The 24486-nt window shown below is 34.2% G+C and overlaps 1 protein-coding gene and 2 non-coding genes across 3 annotated transcripts in view; all 3 read right to left on the minus strand.

Moving 5' to 3' along the window:
* LOC134841552 (uncharacterized) overlaps positions 1-24486 on the minus strand; it is a 46753-nt gene that overhangs the window by 10120 nt on the left and 12147 nt on the right. Inside the window, exons 9-13 of the mRNA XM_063857583.1 lie at positions 22923-22987; positions 21742-21963; positions 21528-21543; positions 18422-18486; positions 17265-17486 (exon numbers count right to left, since the gene is read on the minus strand). Coding sequence (XP_063713653.1) covers positions 17265-17486; positions 18422-18486; positions 21528-21543; positions 21742-21963; positions 22923-22987 — 590 coding nt within the window. The remainder of the gene's footprint in view (positions 1-17264; positions 17487-18421; positions 18487-21527; positions 21544-21741; positions 21964-22922; positions 22988-24486) is intronic.
* On the minus strand, positions 17611-17771 carry LOC134843003 (U1 spliceosomal RNA). Its single transcript, XR_010162582.1, has one exon. It is a non-coding gene; the product is annotated as a U1 spliceosomal RNA (small nuclear RNA).
* Positions 22088-22248, minus strand: LOC134843002 (U1 spliceosomal RNA). The gene has a single exon (XR_010162581.1). It is a non-coding gene; the product is annotated as a U1 spliceosomal RNA (small nuclear RNA).

Consider the following 24486-nt stretch of genomic DNA (forward strand, 5'->3'; position numbering starts at 1 on the left):
ACTGAAATATCTGAGTTAGTATCAGAATTCGTGCTTGATGATATATTAATAATCGGAAAATTGGGTGGTGGGAAAGCAAAAAATGGGATTATTGGGATTTGAGTTTGGAGGTTGGCTGGGAGGGAATTTGAGCGATGGAGGGATCCAAGTTGTTGGCTCATCGTGGGCTAAAAAAAATGAGTATTTTGAGACTGAAAAGGGGTGGTGTGGGGTTGTTCTATAATTTGTTCGTATGTATTATCATTTTGTGAATGATGTGTCATTATGTGTTGGATGGGACTTTGATTGTATTTGGTCTGGAGTTTGGATTATTTGTGATTGCTAAGTTTCGGAAGTTACGGGGAACTAATGATAAAGGATCGTTTTGTGGTAGGGGGGCAATTGTGGTGCGGTAGGTGTTATTTCTATATTATTGTGTTCTTCGTCGTAAGTGTTTTGTCTTGTGGATATTTTTGTGTTATATTCTTTTAATTGTGCATCTAGAAGTATTTTGTTTATTGATGATGAAAACATCCAAAAAATCCTGCAAATAGTATACGTGCTACATTTGCTTGTCTGTTTACTTGTGTGTGTATAGCGCATGTGTTATAGATTCCTTTTAACAGTGAGAAAAAAAATACTATAAAGTTAAACATGGCGTAATAGATAGTTAATTTTTCTAAGATATAATAGGGCCATACTAGAAAAGCTAGAATTTCGTTCTTTAAGGTGACAAAACTGAAAATATTTATAGGTGAAATATCTTGTGGTCTGTATTTTTCACCGTTTAATTTTTTGTTGTTTTTAATATCTTTAAAACATCCGCTATAATCTTGTGTATAAATGTCTGCGAATCCTGCGGTTTCGGCAAGTTTTCTTAAATTCTGGTCAATTGATTGTCTTTGTATTGTGTCCATTTGTGTTAATAATTCCTGAAATTGTTGTGTTCTAATGTGATGTTGGGTATCTGATTTAGAATATATTCAAATTGATTGTAAATCAATATTTAGATTACGAGCAATAGCTCTGATGCTTTCGGGTGAAAATTTTTTGAGTGATTGCATTAATGTAGGGTATGGTGTAAGTAGATAGTAATTATCTTCATCAGGATTTAATTGTACTACATTGTGGCTATTTTCTGATCCACATGGGACTGCTGTATCCCAAAACTATGTTCGTCTTGAAAGTGTGTCGACAAAATGTACTTTATTTTTATTCTTTTATAACAACGTTTGTCTTCAAAAACATATAGTGGTGATACTTTTTTGGTGCAAGTATAAAACCATAAAATATGTCCTTCGTAATCTGAAAAATTTGATCTGTTTCCTGATAATAAGTATCCAGCGTAAGGTATTTTTAGTACTGCTAGTGCGAGTGATTGTAGGATTTGTGTTCTTTCCAATTCGCATAGTTGATGAAGTGTTTCTAATTTGGAGAGTGACATTTCTTGAAACATTCGACTAATTGTGTAGTCTAACTTCATATCTAAGTGGATATCGTAATGAATATTACCGAAATAGGTGCTATTCTTTAGTGATAGTTTTTGTAAACGTGTGCTTTTACTGTCATATGGTTTTAGTTTTCCAACAGGTTGACCTATGCTTTTTTAAAAATTTACTGGGATGTATGATGTTCCTGCTTTTATAGGATGACTTGTGGTATAAGGGTTAAATTTCATTTTTCCAGTGGTCATGTCGAAACCTTTTTCGTATTCAACAAGTATTTCAGAGTATTGTGTCTTATACAGTGGATTTCTGTATTTACATGCAAACTCTGTTTCTGGATAGATTTGAAAACGTGTTAATTTATTTTCTATATCATGGATACTTCTAAAATCATTACATTGTTTTCGGGATGGGTTTACTTGTTCGTATGGAATTGATTCTATAAAATTATACCATGAAATTTTATCATTCGAGCGTGTATTTTTGCTACTTGGAATGTTGTGCATGTATCTTCGGGACACCAAACAATTGTTGGTTGGGTCCTTGTTGTAGGGTCACAATAACCTTGATCATTTTTGCAAGGTTATCTAATTACTTGATAGATCATTGTATTATCAGATAAATCTCGTGTGAGTTGTTTTTTTCGAGCTGTATTTTCCAATCGGAAAACATTATTTCTTGATATCCTTTATTTTTTGTGTCTGCTTTGCAGTTTGACGGGTCATTTATTCCAATGTGTGGTATCCAGTGTTTATCGTGTATGTCGTAAGTTAATCTTCCGTGTGCGCCGTTGTATGGGTATTTTTCATCTAATTTTATATGTCTTTGATATCGTTCAATTTCTGCTTGATGTACAGAATCGGCAAAGACTTGGGAATTTACTATTTTTGTGCGTGTGCTTTTATTTCTTGTGATGTTTAGTCTGAGTAGTTCGTTTTTACAATCATCGGGATTTAGATGTAAAAGTCGTTCTATATTACTTTGATAAAAAGATTCGTGATCAAGTCGGTTCTTATTTCCATTGGAAACTTGTGAACAGTGTACTTTCTTTTCGGAGAATGTTGCTGTAAATTTATATCCTGTGACTGTTGTTGCTCGGGCTTTTGAATACAATGTTGCTATTACATTTGTAGTTTCTATAGCTTGTGGTTCTGTTTCGCATTGTGATAATTGATTTATTGCATATTTGTGTAGTGTTTTTTGTTCGTTTTCTTCACAATCATAGTGTGTTACTAATTAATCCTGAGGTCCTGTGCGAGGAGAAGGGTTTGTGTTTTGGTCGGAAAATATTAGAAAAAAGATGTGTTGAAATGTTAATATTTTTAGAATATACATGTGATAATCCTGAGTGATGTAGCCAAGTGATGGTTATAAAACGTGATGTAGCCAATTGTGTTTTTTGTATATCTATCGTATTTATATATTACTTCAGTTGTTAAAAATGGTGGTGGTAGCGATTGAGCTGTTATATTTGGTGGATTTAATGGGTAGGGATGTTGAACAATATTGTTAAGTTTGATTGTGATTTCAAATTTTAATTGGGGACTATTTTGTTGAAGTATTTGAATATTATGTTCATGAATATCTTCGTGGATATCTTGTCTATATTGTAGTCTATTGAGTGCCCAACTGTGGAGTCGGTTACTATCTTGATGTTGTCCAAAAAATGGTGGGGGTGCTACGAATGTATTCCAATCTAGTCGTAAAGGGATATTTGTTGATGATTGTTCTCGATATCTAGCGTCGAGGTTATTTGGAAAATTTAAAGGGAAAAGCGTCGGTGAAACTTGACTTAATGATGGTGTTGGCGGTAGTGATAATGTTTCTGGTAGTGATGATAGTGTTGTATCCGTTGAAATAACTATTGGATCATTCACTAAGTTTGGTTCACCTTGGTTGTATGAGTGTGTTGCCCAATATGGTAGTCGTGCGATGGGATTGGGGGGGGGGGGGTTAAAGGGATTTGCACGTATTTTTTCGGATGTTGGTGTTGAACCTAAGTAATCTGAGGGTATATTTGAGGTGCTATGTTGTGAAAGTAGAGTGGGAGTTTCTGGCAATGTACTACTTGAAATTTCTGAAGTAGTAGGTGTTAGTGACTGGGGTATATCAAAATGAACTCTAGGGGTTTGAAAACTTCTATTTCTTCGGAGATGTATAATTTGTCTATTTATTTCGACTATATTTTAGTTTTGACTAATGTGTTATTCAATTTAAGTCTTGTGGTAATGTGGGGTACAAATTATATGTTGGTTCACTTAGGGGTGCCTGTCGCTGAACTGGCTCTAATGGTTCGGATAAGCGAGCGTGTCGTTCTTCAAAAGTGTATGGGTTATCTTGAAAGGAAACTCGTGTGGATGTTTGGGGGTTTTGGGTAGTTGTGGGTATTGCTGGGTTTTCTTGGGATGATGTCGGTGAAGACTGATTTTGTGATTGGTGGTTAGCAATTTTTGAAAGTGTCCGATTGATTTTTTCTAATGGGAAGATATATGTTTATTGTAGTATTCTTCAATGTAAAGAATTAAAAGGATTCTTGCTAAGGCGAATGTGAGTATTGCCTTTTTTACACATTTGCACATTGTCAGTATTAGGGATGATAAAAATGTGATGAAAATTACAGATAGTAAAAAAATATCTGTTCGACTAAAACTTGTTCGTATCATTTAAAGAGATTGTGAATTATCGTACCTGTGAATGTGATCAATGATTTGGGAAAGTTGGAGATATATTTCAAAGAGGGAGTAGAAAATTAAAAAAAATGTTGCAAAAAGTTATTAAAATGATTATAAAAGCTTCAAAAGTATCGAATAAAAATATGAACAAAAGTTTGAATAGTATGAAAAATTTTATTAAAAGATTTAAGATTGTATTTTTTAAGATATTGACTGATTGAGAGAAGAGCATTTAAGAAATGACTTCTTTGTCGAATATTTTTTGTTGTTTGAGGCGAGATTCAAGTGTGATCGAGTTATTTATTGATTTTTTGACAAGTGGGTCGAGTTTTGTGAAAGGTTGTTGGGGGCTAATTTTATGGTGTTCGGGAGGTCTTCTTTGCTTTAATTTTATTTGTCGGGTGATCTAAGGTATTTTTGAAATATTTGGATTTTAGGCCAAATGATTATGGTCCTTTCTTACTTTAGGCTAATTCGCCATTTTTGGTTGGAGGGTTTTTGAGGTATGAGTTGGGAAAATATTGTTGATCTTTGCGTTATTAGATAGGGAGGGTTGTAATATTTTGGTGGTATTTATTTAAATTGTTAGTTGTCAAGTTTTAGCCAATTGCTTATTTTTGACCTGGAGGTTGTAAAGTTATAGTTATAGATATGCCTGGAGTTTAATAACTATCGGCTAATAGGTTGGTGTTAGAGATATAGAAGGTGACGGATTTGAGTGAATCCTATTGGTTGAATCTGAACTAAAATTGTTGCGTTTTTGTCAGCAGGTTATCTTGAAAAATGAAAGTTCAAAATGATCCAGAGGTGCAAAAATTATTAATTTTTAAAATGAAAATTGTTTTTGAAATTCAACTTTCTTTAATATTTTAGATTGTGGAATGATTGTTTTGTAGTTTTTACGTGGTTGATTTCTAAGTCGTGATGATTCTCTAGGTTCTAGTTTTTCTACTTGTTCTTGGGTAAAATTTTTTTTATCATTTTCTTGTTCTTTCTTTCTTTTTGAGGTATTTTTGGGTCTGGTATTTTTTGATTGTTTTTAGCTTTGATTTGTGTTTGATTTTGATTTTCATGATGAACGTTGTGTTGTTCATCAATTTCTCTTTCTGTTTGTGGATGAGTTTGAATCAATTTTAAACCTGTGAAAGAATATAATTGAGTTAATTCGCGTAGGGCGTATTCTTTTGGGTAGTAGGGCAAAAAATTGTTACGATGTTGAATAATTTCCTTTTTAATTGAATCTGTAAGCTTATACGTTACGTCAGTGGGTTTGGCAATTAATTGGTATGGTCCTTTTCGAAAGGGTTGTAATTTCTTAGAGATTCCTTTTTGCGTATTAAAGTTAGGCGTTAATACAAATCCAATTTTTAAATCTGTGGATGGTGTAAAGCGTGAATTAATTTGGTCGTTAATGTTTTGCCTTTGTAACAATTTCTTTGTTACTTTTTGGTAGATTTTATTGTGTTTTTTATCTCTAATTAAAATCCATTCGGTGCCAGAGGCTAATTTAAGAGTTTGTGGGTGATGAAAATGATCTTCATCATGTGTGTGTAAAAGTAGGTTATAACAAATTGAGTCTTTATTTGGTTGGCAATAACCTTGTGCAATTTTATGGGCATTTGCTGTAAGCATAATTGGTTTACGTGGTTTTTGATTAAAAACCATTTCGTATGGTGACATTCCTAAAGTTGTCGTGATTTGTGAATTATATGCTAAGGGAAATAATTTTACATCTGCTGACCATTCTGTGTATTTTGTATCATTTCCATTTATGATACATCGGAGATATTCTTTTAGTGAACGGTTCATACCTTCGACTAAACCGTTTGTCCAAGGTGCATGAGATATACGTGGTTTATGTTTGATGTTTTATAAGTGGCATAGTGTGATGATTTCATTATTTATGAATTCTGTACCGTTGTCTGTAAGTAAGATTTGGGGTAATCCGAATTTAGCTATCCAATGTTCAAAAAGCGTCGTGTAAGCATAATAATCATTACAATGTGGTACTGGGTTGAGTGCTACATAATGTGTGAATTCGTCAACAGTGACCATAATGTAGGAGTTTCCTTCAGAAGATGGTGAAGTTGGTCCTTTTGTATCGAATGAAATGCGATGGTTAAAATATAAACTTTGTCCTTTAAAATCTTGTTTTTGTGCTATTTGTTTTTGATTTGGATAAGGTTTGTTTAATTGACATATTATACAATCATTGCATAATAATTTTATCCAAATTGGTGCATTTGGGAAATAAAAATTTTGTGTAATGTTCGAGTGTGTTTTTTCTGATCCGGAGTGCCCTTTAGTATTTTGTGTATGTGAGATGTTAAAAGCTATTAATATCATACTTAAAGGAAGACAGGGAACTTTAGAATCATTTAAATTATATTCTAAAAGATCTGTATTTTCATTAATTGTTGTGTTATTAAACTTTCGGAAATATCGGAGGAGTGTTTTATTTCCTAAAATTGTGGTATCTGCTTTTACGGGCTTAGTTTTGTATTTGTGCCATGATTTTAGTTGTCTAATTACTGAGTCAAGATTTTGATACTGTTTTGAAAGTTCAAGTGTAGTTTTATCTGTTGGGGGGGGGAGAAAAATATTGTCAATTTCTAGTTTTGATAGGGGAATTGTGTCAAGTGGGTCATGGAGGTCAAAAACTTGACTTATTATGTATTTTGAATCGTTTGTTTGTGGTCCTGATAAAATTATTTTATCGGTTAAATTTTCTTTTTCAATTAATGGAAAAAGGTTTTTTTATGCGGTTGTTGTTTCATTTTCTTTTGTTGAGTATTATTTTTGATCGATTGTGAGTATGGAATTGGTTTGAAGGTAGATGTGCCTAATAAATCAACTTCATAGTGATTATTTTGGCAATCTAAGTAGAGTGGAAAATGTTGTAGATTATTTATCCGTGATTGATCAATGTCAGTTTTTACTGCATATTTGCATTCTAGTCGGGGTGATGTTTCATCTTTTGCGAGATAAAATCTAATAATTTGTGGTATTTCAACTCTAGTTTTTCGTGTGAGTAATTCAGGTGGCGTATTGCGACTTAATGTATTTGGTAACGCAAGGTTTTTTCCTGCTGTCCAAATTATATGTAGGTTTGGAAATTTCATTAGAATTAGTTGAAATCTATAAACCCTATGATTTGGATTTGATTTTTGTGTAAAGAGAATCATAATTGGTTTGTGGTCTGTGAATAGAACTGTTGGGTGTTTTGATCCAAGTATCAGAAACTCATATTCTGTAAGTGTATAAATTATAGCTGTACATTCTCTCATTAGAGTTGAGAGTCGCAGCTCTGCTGGAGTGAATAATCGTGAATTTGCTGATCTAAGATTCATTTTATTTGTTCCACTATGTGATTGTAGCAATGCTGCGCCGATGCCAAAAATTGAAGCATCGCACATTGCATAGAATGGTTGATTTGGATCTGGAATTGTGTTTGAAATTTGTTCTGTTAAAAGCTTTTTAATTTCTTCAAATCGTGTTTGATGTTCAGTGGTCCATTCAAAATTAGGATGTTATAGAAGGGTCTTAAGTATAATTGCATTTTTTTTTAACACATTTATTTAAGAAATTTAACATTCCAAAGAATTCTTTGATTTTCTTTTTATTTGTAGGTGGCTGAAGTTTTTGAATTGCATCAATGCGTGATTTTAATGGAGTGATAGTTTCTTGTTCTATATTGTGTCCTAAAAATTTGACGCGTGTTAGAAAGAAGTGTGATTTATCGGAGGCTGCCTTCAGATTTTTGTTTTGAAGTATTTTGTGATACTGTTCTAAAAGTTTAAACATTTCTTCTTTAGTTTGTGCTCGCATAAAAACATCATCTAAGTATGTGATTGCATTTTTCTTGAGTATTAGTGGTCTAAAAAGTTTACTCATAAAAGCTGAAAAAGCTGCTGGTCCTATGGATATTCCATAGAATAAGCGATTAAATTCATATTGTTGATTTCCAATAACAAATTGTCTTAAACGTCGTGATTGTTTATCTAGTGGCATTTGATTATAAGCACTATTCATATCTGCGGTTGTGAAATATTTACCATTTATCTTTGTTAAGATAACTTGTATGGGTTCAATAGGCCAATTGTGTTTTGATTCGTCAATTAGTGAATTGAGGTATCTAGCGTCTAAAATTATTTTTAGTGATTCACCTTTTGCTAGAAAGATAACAGGGTTGATGAAGGTGTTACCTTTTGGTTGCTCTTCCTTATTTACTGGTGAGATAATTTCGTATTATTCTAAAATGTCAAGTAATCTGTTTACCTTGTCATGTAAGTGAATCGGTACTTTACTTGCTCTTAATTTTTTGAAAACTGCGTCAGGTTTTAACGGAAGGTGTAGTGATGAACTAATTTTTCCAACGTCAAATTTTGATGTTGCATAGACTGTTGAATATTTTAACAGTTGTTTTGCTAATTTATCAAATTCAATTTGTGTAATTTGTGAATGTTCGAAATTAAACATTTAAAAAAATTTTTGATGCTCTTTTGTGAAATTTGTTATATTGAATGTTGGTTTAAAATATGATGTTTTTGTGAAATAATCTGTGTTTCTTTTTTCATTTTTTATTATATTATTTATGGATAATTCTTCGTCAAGAATTGTGGATTGGCAAATATCTAATAATTGGAGTATATTATTTACGCGGTAGGCTACTTCATGTATGGGTTGTTGTTGTTTATTTTGAATTTTGTTATACTGGTGAACTTGTTTTATTGAAAAATTCTATATATTTCCTGATAGTGGTTTCAGGTGTTTCCGTTGTTGATTGTAAATGCGATAAAATTTTGAAAAAAATGGTGGTTGTTTGTTTAATCTTTGGAAGAATGTTGGGGCTGTATTTTTTTTTTTGTATTTATCTTTGATATGGATCTTACTATTTAAGATGTTGATTGTTGGTATATATTTAGGTATAAATGGTATGCCAATGATATTGTGTTTAATATCAGTAATATGAAATATTTATTTAAATGGTTTGTTCAAAATTTTGTTTTGTTCCATTGTTCTTGTGGGGAGAAGGAATAATTGGATTTTTCCATAATTTACAAATGTTGATCCTTGTGCTGTTGCTAATTTACTAGAGGTTTCAAGAGGTGTGAAGTTTGGATGCAATGTTTTGATTTCATTCCATGTGGGAATATTAATTATATTTGACTCTGCTCCTGAGTCAATTAAAAAATCAATTTCAAGATCTGGTGGTTGAAATTCTTTGTTTCTTGGGCTCTCTAAGAGAAGTGGAATTGTCCAAATTTTTTCTATTGGTTGTTCTTTTTGTATATTTTGATAAATATGTTTTGTGTTTGAACATTGTGTTTCATCTTTTTTATCGGGTTTAATTACCATCTTAATATCGCTTACTTCTTGTGTAGTTTGTATATTATTTATTGGTCCAATATAGGAATTGTGGAGGAGTTCCAATTGACTTTCATATATATGTGAAGTGAAAGGTTGTTCATATATGATAGGTTCATAGTCGTTTTCGACTTATATCATATTTACAGAGATGGTATTATCTGCATCACTTTCTGTATCTGATGATTCACAATTTATATGATTTAGTTGCAATTCGTTACTTCCAGTGTCATCAATACCTGGGGAGTCTGAAGTTGTTTCTTCATTTGTTTGCACTTGATTAATGTGTCTTTGATGTTTTGGTGAGCTACTTCTGTATCGATGTTTAGAATCGGGATAGCGGTTATTATTCCTATGTGGTGACTGGGAATAATTTCTGCATCGATTATTGTAACTTGAGTTTCGATTTTGTGAATTATTTTGTGATTTATTTTGATAATTATTATTTGATCTGTGATAATTTGATCTATTGTATGAATTATTCCTTGATCTATTGTTTTGATAGTTCTGATTTCGATTGTTTGAATAACTTCTATTTCTATTATGTGAATAGCTTCTATTTCTGTTGTATGATGAGTTTCGTGAATGATTATTGGAATAGTGTCTATTCCTTGGGTTTGAATGGGAACTGGATCCAGAAACAAATTCTGTTCTGTTTGAATTCGATCGTGAATAGTTATTTTGGTTATTTTGGCTATTCGATCGATTATATCTATTTTGTGAGAAATTTCGTGTATTTCCTCGTTCGGGTGATCTACCTTTATAACGTGAGTTATTTGGTGATTGATTTCTTGTGTAATTTGTGTTGCTTGGAAGTGGTTTTCCTGAACTGTTGTTACTATATATATTTTTGTTTGGTAGATTTTGGTCTTTTTTCATGTATTGATAGAATGATTTATTTGGTTCTTTGTGCTTTTGAGGTTTATTCTGATTGTCTTGTTGTTTTGTTTTTGTCTACATTCGGAAATACTGTGTCCGTATCGTCGGCAATAATTACACCATTTTTTGAAAGATGGTTTGCCTTTAAAGTTTGGATGTTTTTCGTAGATATTTAGAATTTCAGTGATTTTTTCAATCAGGTCTGTGTCTGATTCTTGTATGTTATTTATATGTGTAGTATTTGTTTCAATCCGATTAACATATTGTAGTTTTAGATTTTCTGTTTCTTCGAGTTTCATTGTGATTTCTGCTTGTTCTAGTTTAGCTACTAATATTCGAAAATCTAAATCTGTTTCTCGAATTGAGGAAGGATCTCTTTTTTATAGCTATTTTCCTTAATTGAGGTGTTAAGGTCATCATTAAAATTACTGTCAGTTTGGTGTTTTTGTAGTCATGTGTATTAAGTGAATATGATTTTCGAACTAGTGTTTCGATTCGTACTGCTAAATGTTTAATTGTTTCTTTTGGTAATCTGCGTACTTCGTTGCATAAAACTCTTTGATGTTGTTTGTTTCTTTCAGAATCAAACATTTTTGAAAATTCTTGTGTGAAACTTTTCCAATCTGATTTTATTTCTTTGGGTAGTACTGAAAACAATTTTTGAGCTGCGCCATCTAGGTTTGTTTGTACTAACGCTGTGCGTCTATGTATCCAATTTTGATGGAGTGGTGTATTAATTGGTTCGGGTCCTATATTTAAAATTAAATTTGCTGTTACTGCATTTAGATAATCTTCTACAGAATATGCAGGGTCTGTTCCTGTGAATACCATTAATGGTTTATTCGATGTTATTGATGATCCACCCATGAGGTATGGTATAGATTCATAGTCATTTGTAGTGATTCTGCGGCATTTGGCTTTTGTGAAAAAATTGAAAGTTGATTTTTTGTGATTTCATGTTGCTGAAGGTAATATGGAAGCGGTATTTCGTTTTGCATTTGGGTTGGTTGGTAAGAATGCATTAACATTGGGTTTTGTGGTTGTATTGGTTGAAAAGATTGTGTGTTAAATGGGTTTTGTAAATACATTTGTTGTGGATTTGTATATCTGTTGGATTTTGTGTGTAATTTTTCATATTTTGAGATGGTTGAGATTGTTGTGGTCTCTGTGTGCGATATTTTTTAGTATATGGTGCAAAAATATCTGGTTGATGATAATCATCGTCATCAGATGATAAATAGTTTGTGTTATGGGGTGTATGTTGTTTATTTTTATTCTGTTGAAAAAATTGTTAATTTTCACTATAATCCTGTGTAGGTTGTGGATTATCTGGAAAATTTACTGAATTGGTCGATGTTTTTGGGAGATTCCAATAATGGGAACATACGTGATTTAAATTTTGTGTAGTTTTTCGGCGAGGTTGATTTGTCTTTGGTTGGTGAGCATAATTATAATTGTGTTCTGCAAACGTGTTTCTTGTGAACGTTTTTCGTGTTTTTGACGGTATTGTCATTGGTCTATACGTTTGATAGTCCAAATGTGAATATTTTGGAGCAACCGAAGGTTTAACGGTTGATTGTAAGATTACCTGTGTTAATGATGTCTTTGTATTTCTTGGTGTTGTCAGATTGGGGTGTATTGGTGAAATATTTTGTTGTGTAGTTGTTGCTGTTGTTTGGACGATTTCTTCATTTATGAAGTGTGATGGTGTTTGAATATCTTGTTGTGTAAGATTTCTGGTTCCATTGAGATTTTCATTAAGTATGACTGTTGAATTTAAGCTGTTTTTTCGTGTATCGGGTAAAACTGTATTACAATTTAATGGTGTTGCGTCAATGGTTAATGTTATTACTTTTACATAATCTCTGTGGAATGATATTATACTTATTGGTTGACTCGAGATATCTTGTGGAATATTTAAAAATGCTGGATGGGACCATTCAGGGTCCCAAACGTAATCTGATTGTTCTGAAAGGACAGTGTCGTCATGGGTATTTTGAGGTCTGAAATTTTTTCTTGCTTGTGAAATTAAATTTAAATTGTGGGTGAAATAATCTTTCATAAACCATGCTAAAATCTTTTGTAAATCATGTTTAGTGTTTTGTGAAACATCTTCTTAAGTAAAAGTTTCGCGGATTATATGTAGAAATGTTGAAAATACTGTGATTTCATTTCGTACTTTTGTATGTTTGGATGTTTCGGTTGGTGATATACTTTGAACTTCTGTTTTTTTCTAATATAGATATATAACTACATATTATTGCAAAAACTTCGTTAGTGAATATGGACTTTGCTCTTTGTGAATTATGATATTGTATGCTTTTGATATATTCTATGAATACTTTTGAAAATGTTATTTCAATATCGTCTGTTTGAATTACATATTTACAATGGGCTAAATTTGGTGTGCTGAATTCTATGGTGTAGATTCCGTATTGTTGTGTTAGATTACATTTGTCTTTCAAATAATGTTCAATAATTTGTCTTTTGATTTTTACATCCCGGAATTTTGTTTTGCTTGGACTGATTCCTGGTTCAAACAAATTTACGAGTAAGTTCTTACAAAGTCGTGTTTGTCCTCACGAGTGAATCTATAAGAAAGGGAAAAACTGCTTCTTCATCTGGACTTTCGTCACTTTGAGTGTGGCTCAATTTTTCGTTTGATGACTGTTAATATATAACTATCAATGTGTCTAATTGGTTGATTCCAATTATACAGGTGTACTGGTTTGTGCTTATATTGCTTTTTTATTCTTCTTTTTCCTCTTTTTGATGAATTTAAAGTTGTTTCTGAGTCGGAAAAATATAATTGATCATGAATGGGGCAACTATTATTTTTTGATTTTTTTAATTTGTATACTTCGTCTAAACTGTTGGCTTCTGATTCAGAAAATGCGTTTCTATTTTTTGAAAATCTTTTTCGTGTGATTTGTCTTTGTTTGTTTACATTTTTTCTTTTTATTGTTTGTCGTTTTGTTCGAATGTATCCAACTGTTTGTGTATGTGGAGTGATTACAAGATCGTATTTTTGGTTATCTATTTCACAATTGTGTAAAACGATTGTTTATTTATTTCCTAAATTTTTGAATGACATAAGGTTTAGGATGAGGGATGCAAGAAGTTGTTAGTTATTTTTATTTTCCTAGACTTACGATTTTTTTGTTAGCTTAACCTGGGTCTTTTTATTCAGGGTTGGAGAGAAAAGTATATCGATTCCGGAGCATGATTTTTTACTTTCTCGTGGCTAGTCTAAGTTAAGGTGTTAACGTACTTAATCTTACTTAGGGGTAGTGATTGTGTTCAAGGGTTGGAGAATAGTAAATCGATCCACAAGGTTCAGGTATAATTAGAACGCAAGTAGTTCGTTAGATACTATTTTAAACTTACAAGTCTAAGATCTATCCTGGGTCTGGTAAGAGGAGGGTTCAAGTGAAGGATGAATAACCGAAGTTCTTCACTGTTTAAATTAATTTGAATGGTTAGTTTTATTTAAATATTTCTATTAGACCTGGGTCTTTTGAAAAGGTTGGATAGTGAATCGACGTTTGAGGTCGTTAGACACTTGCTAAGTGGGTGATGGAGAACAAAATTGTTTTTTTTTTGATCCAAGGATTGGCCTTGATGATCAGATTTTAGATTTAGTGAGATAGAAAATTTATAAAGATCCAAGGATAAGCCTTGATGATCTGATTTTTTAAAATTAAGTGAATTTATATTTAAAATGGTTTAAATTTATTTTAAAAAAAGATTTAGTTTTTAAATGATGTTAGTGAGCTTATGATTGCGGTTATGTTTAGGTGATGAAGCTGGAACAACAAGATGGTTTATTATTACTAACTATTAATTGTCATGCTACTAATTTTTATTTTTATTTTCAATAAATATTTTTCAATTATTATTTGAATAATACTGCAGAGATTAAGGGAACGATCTGAGATCATTTTATCAATCGTTATTGTACATTAATAATTTTGTTTAGCGCCTGAAATAATCATGAAGATTTATTTCAAATGTTTGCAAATGAAAATCTAAATTCATTGCTAATAAGATTCTAAATACAAAAGTTTGTGTTGGCTTTTGCCGTACAACCATAAAACTAATTGGTAAGTTTCTACGTAGTCGTATATCGTCTCTTGTCCGAGGTCTTCTTCCAATACCGGGTAGTTTTAGTATTGTGCGAAATATCGGCTCTGATCTATTGAGTCGTAGAGACATTTCAATTAAGTTATTAACGTGTAACATTTTGAAAATGTTTTGTCTAATTTCTAATCTATATTTGGTTAATTCTAAGCTATTAAGGTCTTATTTGAGACTTATGGTCGCACCAGATGAGTTAGGATCGATGTGGTTAACTCATAGAGTAATTTCGGATAGGGTACACCGTCTGCACGTCACGCTATCTTATTTTCGGCCGGATAGATTCGTGCAACTTCTTAGTCTAATACCGATCCTAATCTTACTCTTATATCTACTAGTTTCAGGGTGTTAAACTAGTCTCTGCTAGGCTCAATAGATCTAGAGTATACTGGCTTATTGCAACTGCTGAAGTGCTCTTGGAGATGCAACTAATTTCTAAGTTAATTTCGAATCTCTCTGGTGCTGAAATTACAAGCAATTTCAGCACTTACAAATACGTGGGTTGTTAGTGGGATGGATTATGATTGGTTAATATTAAATATTTTACAGTGGTAAAATATCTAATTTATCCAATAATAAAATGTAGTTTAGATCAGGTTCCAATAATTAATTTGAAGACAAATCTAATCTTAACAAAAACGTTTGAAGCTCGCATTGATTGTCTCCTCTTCATAAAACGAACTAACAATTTGAGAAACTTAATTTAAAACAATGTTGCTAATTTTAGTTTGAATAAAAATTTTACCAGCGATTCGTAGCACCATCAATATCATCGAACAAATCTCCGTTTTCATTATGTTCTACCGAAGTTCAACTTTTGACAAAACGAATCGTTTAGGCGCTAGAAAAAGAGTGTAGAAAATAAGGTTGTTTTCCGATTTTTGGACAACTGCTTCTGCCGGTCAATTAACACGAGACTGCTCGTATCAGGGCGAACCCTGAATGTTCAGACTGACTTTTAAGGGTTATGGAGAAGTAATAGCATGAAAAAGTAAAAAAAATGTAATAAAAAATTTTGAGATTTTTGTGAAAATCATCGCCCACAAGCCATAAAAAGTACAAAGTGATGAATTTCGCTCTTAGTAACACATCAGTTATAGCAATTGAGGTTTCTTCAACCAATTTGGAACAAGACTGCTCGTATCAGGGCGAAACCATGAATGTTCCGACTGCCTTTTAAGGTTTATGGAGCAGTAATAACATAACGAATTTAAAAGTAACAAGACTGCTCGTATCAGGGCGAGGCCCTGAATGTTCCGACTGCCTTTTAATGTTTATTGAGCAGTAATAATGTTAAAAAATTGATTTAAATAAAACAAATTGAAGAAAACAAATTTCTAAAATTTGAAATTTTTTATGAAAATCATCCCCCCACACTCCATATAAAGTACAAACGGATAAATTTCGCTCCTTGTAAATAATCAATTATGGCATATAATCTTCTCTCAACCAATTGGGAACGATTTCCAAGACGGATTAATTCTCCGCTCACGCGTTAATAGCGCGAAATAAATCACGCGTTAATTGACCCAAATTGGCCAAAATGGCAATCTTTAAACCCTCATAACTTTACGAAAAATGATCACAGGTGCAATCTCTTTTCAAATTTAAGCGCAAGACAACAATAGCTTTCGAATGATGTAAAAAGTTCTGTCAAAAACGGCTAGTTAAAAAGTCGAAATTTGTCTGAAGAAAAAAAACCCACCCCGAGCACAAATATTCCGTTACTTTCGTATCGAAAGTTTAACAATAAAAAAATGAACATTTTTTTTATGAAAATCATCCCCCACACGCCATATAAAGTACAAAAGGATAGATTTTGCTCCTTGTAACAAATCATTTTTGGCAAGTAAACTTCTTTCAACCAATTTGAAACGATTTCTAAGACTGATTAAATCTCTGCTTACGCGTTAATTTGCGCGAAATATATTGCGCGTTAAATGACCCAAAGTGGCCAAAATGGCAATCCTTAAACCCTTATAACTTTACGAAAAATGATCACAGGTGAAATATTTTTTCAAATTGAAGCTCATGACAGCAATACCTTTCGAATTTTACAAAAAAAGTTCCGTCAAAATGGCAATTTTATAGTATTTTTTTTTAACTTCCAGCATAAAAAAATATTTGGACACAAAAAAGGCAAGACTGCTCGTTATAGGGCAAACTCTTATATTTTCTTCGAGGTCTACGGGGGGTTAATACTGTAAATTTAATTGTTTAATTGAACTGTTTAATAGTTTAAGTCGCTGAAATAGTCAGCTTTGCGAGCTAGATTTAGTTTCTTAGCAAGCAAGCTAGATTTAGTTTCTTAGCGATATTTTTGTATCAAAAATAACACAATGTTCTCAGAATTGAGTCAAATTCTCACTGTGAAATAAGAAATCATAGCTGGCTTAAGTTCAAGGCTGCGAAAAAAAAACAAAAAAAAATTGCACATAGTTCTTAAGCAGGGACACAACAGCGGTTCGCTGGAATGAGCTGTACAGCTCATATGTTGGTCCTTTCCCCCTCATGGTTAAATGGTCTTAACAATATCTTTTTTAACTCAGTTTTATACATTGTAGTGCTTACTACAAGCCCGCCCATTCTGAAACCAATCAACTATTTTGTTAGGGTGGGCTGAATCAACTCTGTTATTTTCAGCAACATCGCAATCTGTAATCCCACGGATAGCATTGTGTCAGTTTGGTATTTCTGGTTTTAGACTCTCTCAATTGTATGCATTAATACTTAAAAATATGGACAAGAGAATCAACAATGAATTCAGTTAATCGCCAAAATTTACCTGGTGTAATTTCACGAGTACAAATGTCTTTTTCCCGACAGAAACTCAGCTGATCCACGACCGGAACAAAACCATCTGGTAGGTAGCTGACAGAAAAGTAGGCTTCCATCAGAGTCCTCGAGTGCTTGGCTTCGGATCTGGATGTTTGGCCCAATCCACAGGTGCCAATGGTGTCTCCTTGGGATCCAGGTCTCTGGCAGATCTTCAGATATCTCGATATATCTGAAGAATGTCATCTTAATGAAAAAAAAATGTCTTCCAAAACTATCAATGTTGTATTTTCAGTGGATGCGAAATTAGCGCTGTTTCTTTGCTTTCAAAATTAAGTTTACAAGTTTCATGATTATCAGGGAGAGCGCGTACGCAGTCCCCACACTAATAAATTGTGCGTCCGAGTTTCTCACTTGGAGAAATCGCAGGGGTCAACCTCCGCGCAGTGCAATGCAGAGGCCTCAACCTGGACCATCTCTCTGCTTGATCAGAGGACGGTCGGCGCCAGGTAAGTATGAAGCCTTATGCCCCATTAGTGTGACCATCAAAAATTGCATGACTTTGTAATGTCAATCATGTTAGATTTAGACGCTTTACAAGCTTTGTTTTTACATTTTTGAAGGTTTTATCGATGTACAGTTTGAAACATAAAACGTATGTGAGAGTTCATCGAATATCTTGAGGTATTTTTCAACAGTCAGACAAAAGAACTATATTATGACCATATTTGGCCAGATTACCAAATATGGTAGCTTAAAGCAATTTGATTTGTAAAGCTTTGTTCAAAAATGAGAGAGCCAATGAGCGCTCGCGTGAATAGACAATTCGGTGAGTCATCGCGGTATGGCAATCTGTGTTGAGAAACATTTGGAATTCAAGTCAATAACTATGAAACTGTTTTGACACAGAAAGCGAAATTTTACTCAGCGCAAAATTTTGTTGCAAGTTGGGATAGAAGTTCGAAAAATTGAATTGGGAGTAAACATTTGCCGTTTGGTTTCAGGGGAGTTTGTAACTATTTCCCATTATGCTCCCTCTAGCCTAGAAATAAATAAAAAATTACAGCCTCATTTTGGTAGGATTTTCGTAATATGGAGGACTATGATTTGCTGGGGGGAGGGTGGGGGGGGGGGGTATGGAAAGACTGCGTTGTGTGCATGGTATACCTTGAATTGGTCTGGCTACTCTGACAACTGCAACCACATCGTGGGGACTCTCAGCAGTGTCCCAGCTGGAACACAAAAGGATCAGATTCTTAACCCGACAAATTATGAGACTACATGGTAGAATTTATATGCAAACTAACACTCAGAAGGGTAAAGCTTAGTTGTGGGGTAAATTTGGGGCCCATGTAAAAAACACTACCCCCCTAAGTGAACAACATCGGGGAAGGTTCTCATGCTTGGGGACCGGTTGCTTGAAAAATTTCGACCAATCAAAATCGCTAAGCGTTCCTATTGGCTAAATGCCGTTCTCACTAAATCGAAGTCAATATTAACAGAAAATGTATTAAATCAGTGGAAAATATTCAAAAATGTTACAAATTGCGGGTTACAACCGCAGTACTATTCAGATAAACGTCAAGATATATGCATTCAAGTTCATAGGAGTTTTTCAGCCTTGAAAACTTATCTGCTTATTATCTAATCGGTCAATATTAACACTAATGGCCTGGATTTTTTTTCTTTCTTCAAGATTTTTGCGATTTTTAATACTCAATTCTGATTGGCTGAAAGTAAGCTAAAATTAATTTCAAGCATTCGATCCCTCAAGCATGAGGGTTGCCACCAACAACATCCCCCTAAATTTAAATGGCATTTGCAAGCAGTAAGGACTGTATGTACTATACTCGAATCTGATTGGCTGAAAAGTATTGCTTTTAACCAAGTGAGCGATCTCCTCCCTAATTTGATTTAGGGGAAAATTGTTCACTTAGTCCTAATTTGGTATAAAGGTAATTTGGCATTGGTTAAATTGTTAAATATGTTAACCTTATACTGCTGCCGGTCGGCCAGTCGGTCATGTGAAAGAAATTCTAGTCACTTTTGGTTCGAATGGTATTTTTCAAAATTTCGAGTTGGCCGCGCCATGCTCAAGTTTCTCATGATAACTAAAGAGAAATCATTACTATTCGCAATTTGTCAAATAACAATCAACATGAGTAGACCTGTCTTGTTCCTGATCGACAGCATCAAGAGTTCCACACTTGGAGCAAGAGAAAAATTGATTTGGAAGGTGCCCACTCAAGTGACCAATTGCTCCAAAAATTATTGAAAAATTCTTGAGCGGAAATTATTGTTTTATTCAAACTTCTAGAGTTATAGTTACATGATTTGATAGTGTCTGTTATTAGTTCCAGAGTGGTTGTCTTGATCTGAGCACTTGAATTTAATTACACTTTATACAGTTAAGTGCACTTTATACAGTTATGCTGAGGTGGGGCGAGTTTTAGGTTGATCCATCTGAATTGGATCAAATGTCCATTGGATCCCTGAATTGGTTTAATTGAGGCTCCGACCCTGTTTTTAACGGTGTTTGCGTGTTTTAGGTATTTAGAGACCTAGCCATGGGAACGTACTAGTTTCAATCTAGAGTGGGTGGTTATTTTGGTAGTAGCCTTTTAATGTAACGAACCTTCAGTTCCATATCATAAGCGAATCGTGAGTTGGCTTCGACCGCGAGATTGAGGCAATAGTTATAGGGCCTATTCCTCTGAACATCATATGTGACATGAGTGAACGACTGTTATACCGATTCACCACTAGGTTTGATATTCGCGTCTCTCCAGCAGTCAGTTTTGTCCTTAATTGGACCAGAAGGTTCATTACATGTACAAAGTGTATATTGTTTGTATGGAGTTACATTTTCAACTTCAATTCAAGATTGCTAATTACCCAATTACCAAAAACACATGATAATTGAATAAACTTTAACCTCATCGGTTGCCCGATGACGGTATTGGTGGTATGGTTGAAGTTGATCAAAAGGGCGCTTTGAAGATCGCTATGAAGTCGATTGAAAGTTTTCAGCGGACGGTCAAAAAGTGCAATATGAAAGCTAGGATCTACTTAACAACCTCTCCCCTATGGTATCTAGTAAAAATTCTCCACTCCCATACATAAATACAGTAAACTAGCAATAAAACTGGTATCGAGTTCGAACTTTGCTGCATTCTGATTGGTCTAAAGTTCGATTAACTTAATCTACTTAACAATCCCCCTTTCTTGATAGGGGGAGTTGCTTAGTAGATCCGAATCCTGTAACCCTTACGGTTCAGTGTTGAACACTTCAGTTGATAAGATAGGCTCGATTCGTCTGATAGGTCTTGCGTAGTCCCCAACCTCAATCAAGAAGCTGACATATGAAATCACGTTCATTTCATGCGTTCCAGTTTAAAAAAAGCGTTTCAACAAATTCCAGAGTAGAAAAATGGCAAAAACTTGATTTTATTATTCCGACTTCCGTAACGAAAGTAACGGAATCTTTGTGCTCGGGGTGGGTTTTTTTCTTCAGACAAAATTCGAATTTTTAACTAGCCATTTTGACGGAAAAGTTTTTATATCATTCGAAAGGTTTTGCTGTCCTGAGCTTAAATTTGAAAAGATATTTTACCTGTGATCATTTTTCGTAAAGTTATGGGGGTTTAAAGATTGCCATTTTGGCCAATTTGGGACAATTAACGCGCGATATAATTCGCGCTTTTAACGAGTAAGCGGAGAGTTAATCCGTCTTAAAATCGTTCCAAATTGGTTGAAAGAAGCTTATTTGCCGTAATTGATTTGTTACAAGTAGCTAAATCTATTCTTTTGTAGTTAATATGGCGTGTGGGAGGCATAAAAAATATTTGGACACAAAAAAGGCAAGACTGCTCGTTATAGGGCAAACTCTTATATTTTCTGACTTCCTTCGAGGTCTACGGGGGGTTAATACTGTAAATTTAATTGTTTAATTGAACTGTTTAATAGCTTAAGTCGCTGAAATAGTCAGCTTTGCGAGCTAGATTTAGTTTCTTAGCGATATTTTTGTATCAAAAATAACACAATGTTCTCAGAATTGAGTCAAATTCTCACTGTGAAATAAGAAATCATAGCTGGCTTAAGTTCAAGGCTGCGAAAAAAAAACAAAAAAAAATGCACGTAGTTCTTAAGCAGGGACACAACAGCGGTTCGCTGGAATGAGCTGTACAGCTCATATGTTGGTCCTTTCCCCCTCATGGTTAAATGGTCTTAACAATATCTTTTTTAACTCAGTTTTATACATTGTAGTGCTTACTACAAGCCCGCCCATTCTGAAACCAATCAACTATTTTGTTAGGGTGGGCTGAATCAACTCTGTTATTTTCAGCAACATCGCAATCTGTAATCCCACGGATAGCATTGTGTCAGTTTGGTATTTCTGGTTTAAGACTCTCTCAATTGTATGCATTAATACTTAAAAATATGGACAAGAGAATCAACAAAGAATTCAGTTCATCGCCAAACTTTACCTGGTGTAATTTCACGAGTACAAATGTCTTTTTCCCGACAGAAACTCAGCTGATCCACGACCGGAACAAAACCATCTGGTAGGTAGCTAACAGAAAAGTAGGCTTCCATCAGAGTCCTCGAGTACTTGGCTTCGGATCTGGATGTTTGGCCCAGTCCACAGGTGCCAATTGTGTCTCCTTGGGATCCAGGTCTCTGGCAGATCTTCAGATATCTCGATATATCTGAAGAATGTCATCACAATGAAAAAAAAATGTCTTCCAAAACTATCAATGTTGTATTTTCAGTGGATGCGAAATTAGCGCTGTTTCTTTGCTTTCAAAATTAAGTTTACAAGTTTCATGATTATCAGGGAGAGCGCGTACGCAGTCCCCACACTAATAAATTGTGCGTAGGAGTTTCTCACTTGGAGAAATCGCAGGGGTCAACCTCCGCGCAGTGCAATGCAGAGGCCTCGCCCTGGACCACCTCTCTGCTTGATCAGAGGACGGTCGGCGCCAGGTAAGTATGAAGCCTTATGCCCCATTAGTGTGACCATCAAAAATTGCATGACTTTGTAATGTTAATCATGTTAATTTTAGACGCTTTACAAGCTTTGTTTTTACATTTTTGAAGGTTTTATCGATGTACAGTTTGAAACATAAAACGTATGTGAGAGTTCATCGAATATCTTGAGGTTGTTTTATTGCATTTTGACGACGAATCAAATAATTTTTCAACAGTCAGACAAAAGAACTATATTATGACCATATTTGGCCAGATTACCAAATATGGTAGCTTAAAGCACTTTGATTTGTAAAGCTTTGTTCAAAAATGAGAGAGCCAATGAGCGCTCGCGTGAATAGACAATTCGGAGTCATCGCGGTATGGCAATCTGTGTTGAGAAACATTTGGAATTCAAGTCAATAACTATGAAATTGTATTGACACAGAAAGCGAAATTTTACTCAGCGCAAAATTTTGTTGTAAGTTGGGATAGAAGTTCGAAAAATTGAATTGGGAGTAAAAATTTGCCGTTTGGTTTCAGGGGAGTTTGTAACTATTTCCCATTATGCTCCCTCTAGCCTAGAAATAAATAAAAAATTACAGCCTCATTTCGGTCGGATTTTCGTATTATGGAGGACTATGATTTGCTGAGGGGAGGGTGGGGGGTATGGAAAGACTGCGTTGTGTGCATGGTATACCTTGAATTGGTCTGGCTACTCTGACAACTGCAACCACATCGTGGGGACTCTCAGCCGTGTCCCAGCTGGAACACAAAAGGATCAGATTCTTAACCCGACAAATTATGAGACTACATGGTAGAATTTATATGCAAACTAACACTCAGAAGGGTAAAGCTTAGTTGTGGGGTAAATTTGGGGCCCATGTAAAAAACACTACCCCCTAAATGAACAACATCGGGGAAGGTTCTCATGCTTAGGGACCGGTTGCTTGAAAAATTTCGACCAATCAAAATCGCTAAGCGTTCCTATTGGCTAAATGCCGTTCTCACTAAATCGAAGTCAATATTAACAGAAAATGTATTAAATCAGTGGAAAATTTTCAAAAATGTTACAAATTGCGGGTTACAACCGCAGTACTATTCAGATAAACGTCAAGATATATGCATTCAAGTTCATAGGAGTTTTTCAGCCTTGAAAACTTATCTGCTTATTATCTAATCGGTCAATATAACACTAATGGCCTGGATTTTTTTTCTTTCTTCAAGATTTTTGCGATTTACTTTGAGATTTTTAATACTCAATTCTGATTGGCTGAAAGTAAGCTAAAATTAATTTCAAGCATTCGATCCCTCAAGCATGAGGGTTGCCACCAACAACATCCCCCTAAATTTAAATGGCATTTGCAAGCAGTAAGGACTGTATGTACTATACTCGAATCTGATTGGCTGAAAAGTATTGCTTTTAACCAAGTGAGCGATCTCCTCCCTAATTTGATTTAGGGGAAAATTGTTCACTTAGTCCTAATTTGGTATAAAGGTAATTTGGCATTGGTTAAATTGTTAAATATGTTAACCTTATACTGCTGCCGGTCGGCCAGTCGTTCATGTGAAAGAAATTCTAGTCACTTTTGGTTCGAATGGTATTTTTCAAAATTTCGAGTTGGCCGCGCCATGCTCAAGTTTCTCATGATAACTAAAGAGAAATCATTACTATTCGCAATTTGTCAAATAACAATCAACATGAGTAGACCTGTCTTGTTCCTGATCGACAGCATCAAGAGTTCCACACTCGGAGCAAGAGAAAAATTGATTTGGAAGGTCGCCCACTCAAGTGACCCATTGCTCCAAAATTTATTGAAAATTTCTTGAGCGGAAATTATTGTTTTATTCAAAATTCTAGAGTTATAGTTACATAATTTGATAGTGTCTGTTATTAGTTCCAGAGTGGTTGTCTTGATCTGAGCACTTGAATTTAATTACTAGAGTGCACTTTATACAGTTATGCTGAGGTGAGGCGAGTTTTAGGTTGATCCATCTGAATTGGATCAAATGTCCATTGGATCCCTGAATTGGATCCCTGAATTGGTTTAATTGACGCTCCGACCCTGTTTTTAACGGCGTTTGCGTGTTTTAGGTATTTAGAGACCTAGCCATGGGAACGTACTAGTTTCAATCTAGAGTGGGTGGTTATTTTGGTAGTAGCCTTCTAATGTAACGAACCTTCAGTTCCATATCATAAGCGAATCGTGAGTTGGCTCCGACCGCGAGATTGAGGCAATAGTTATAGGGCCTATTCCTCTGAA

The sequence above is a fragment of the Symsagittifera roscoffensis genome, chromosome 3 (genome assembly GCF_963678635.1).
Source record: "Symsagittifera roscoffensis chromosome 3, txSymRosc1.1, whole genome shotgun sequence".
NCBI lineage: Eukaryota > Metazoa > Xenacoelomorpha > Acoela > Convolutidae > Symsagittifera > Symsagittifera roscoffensis.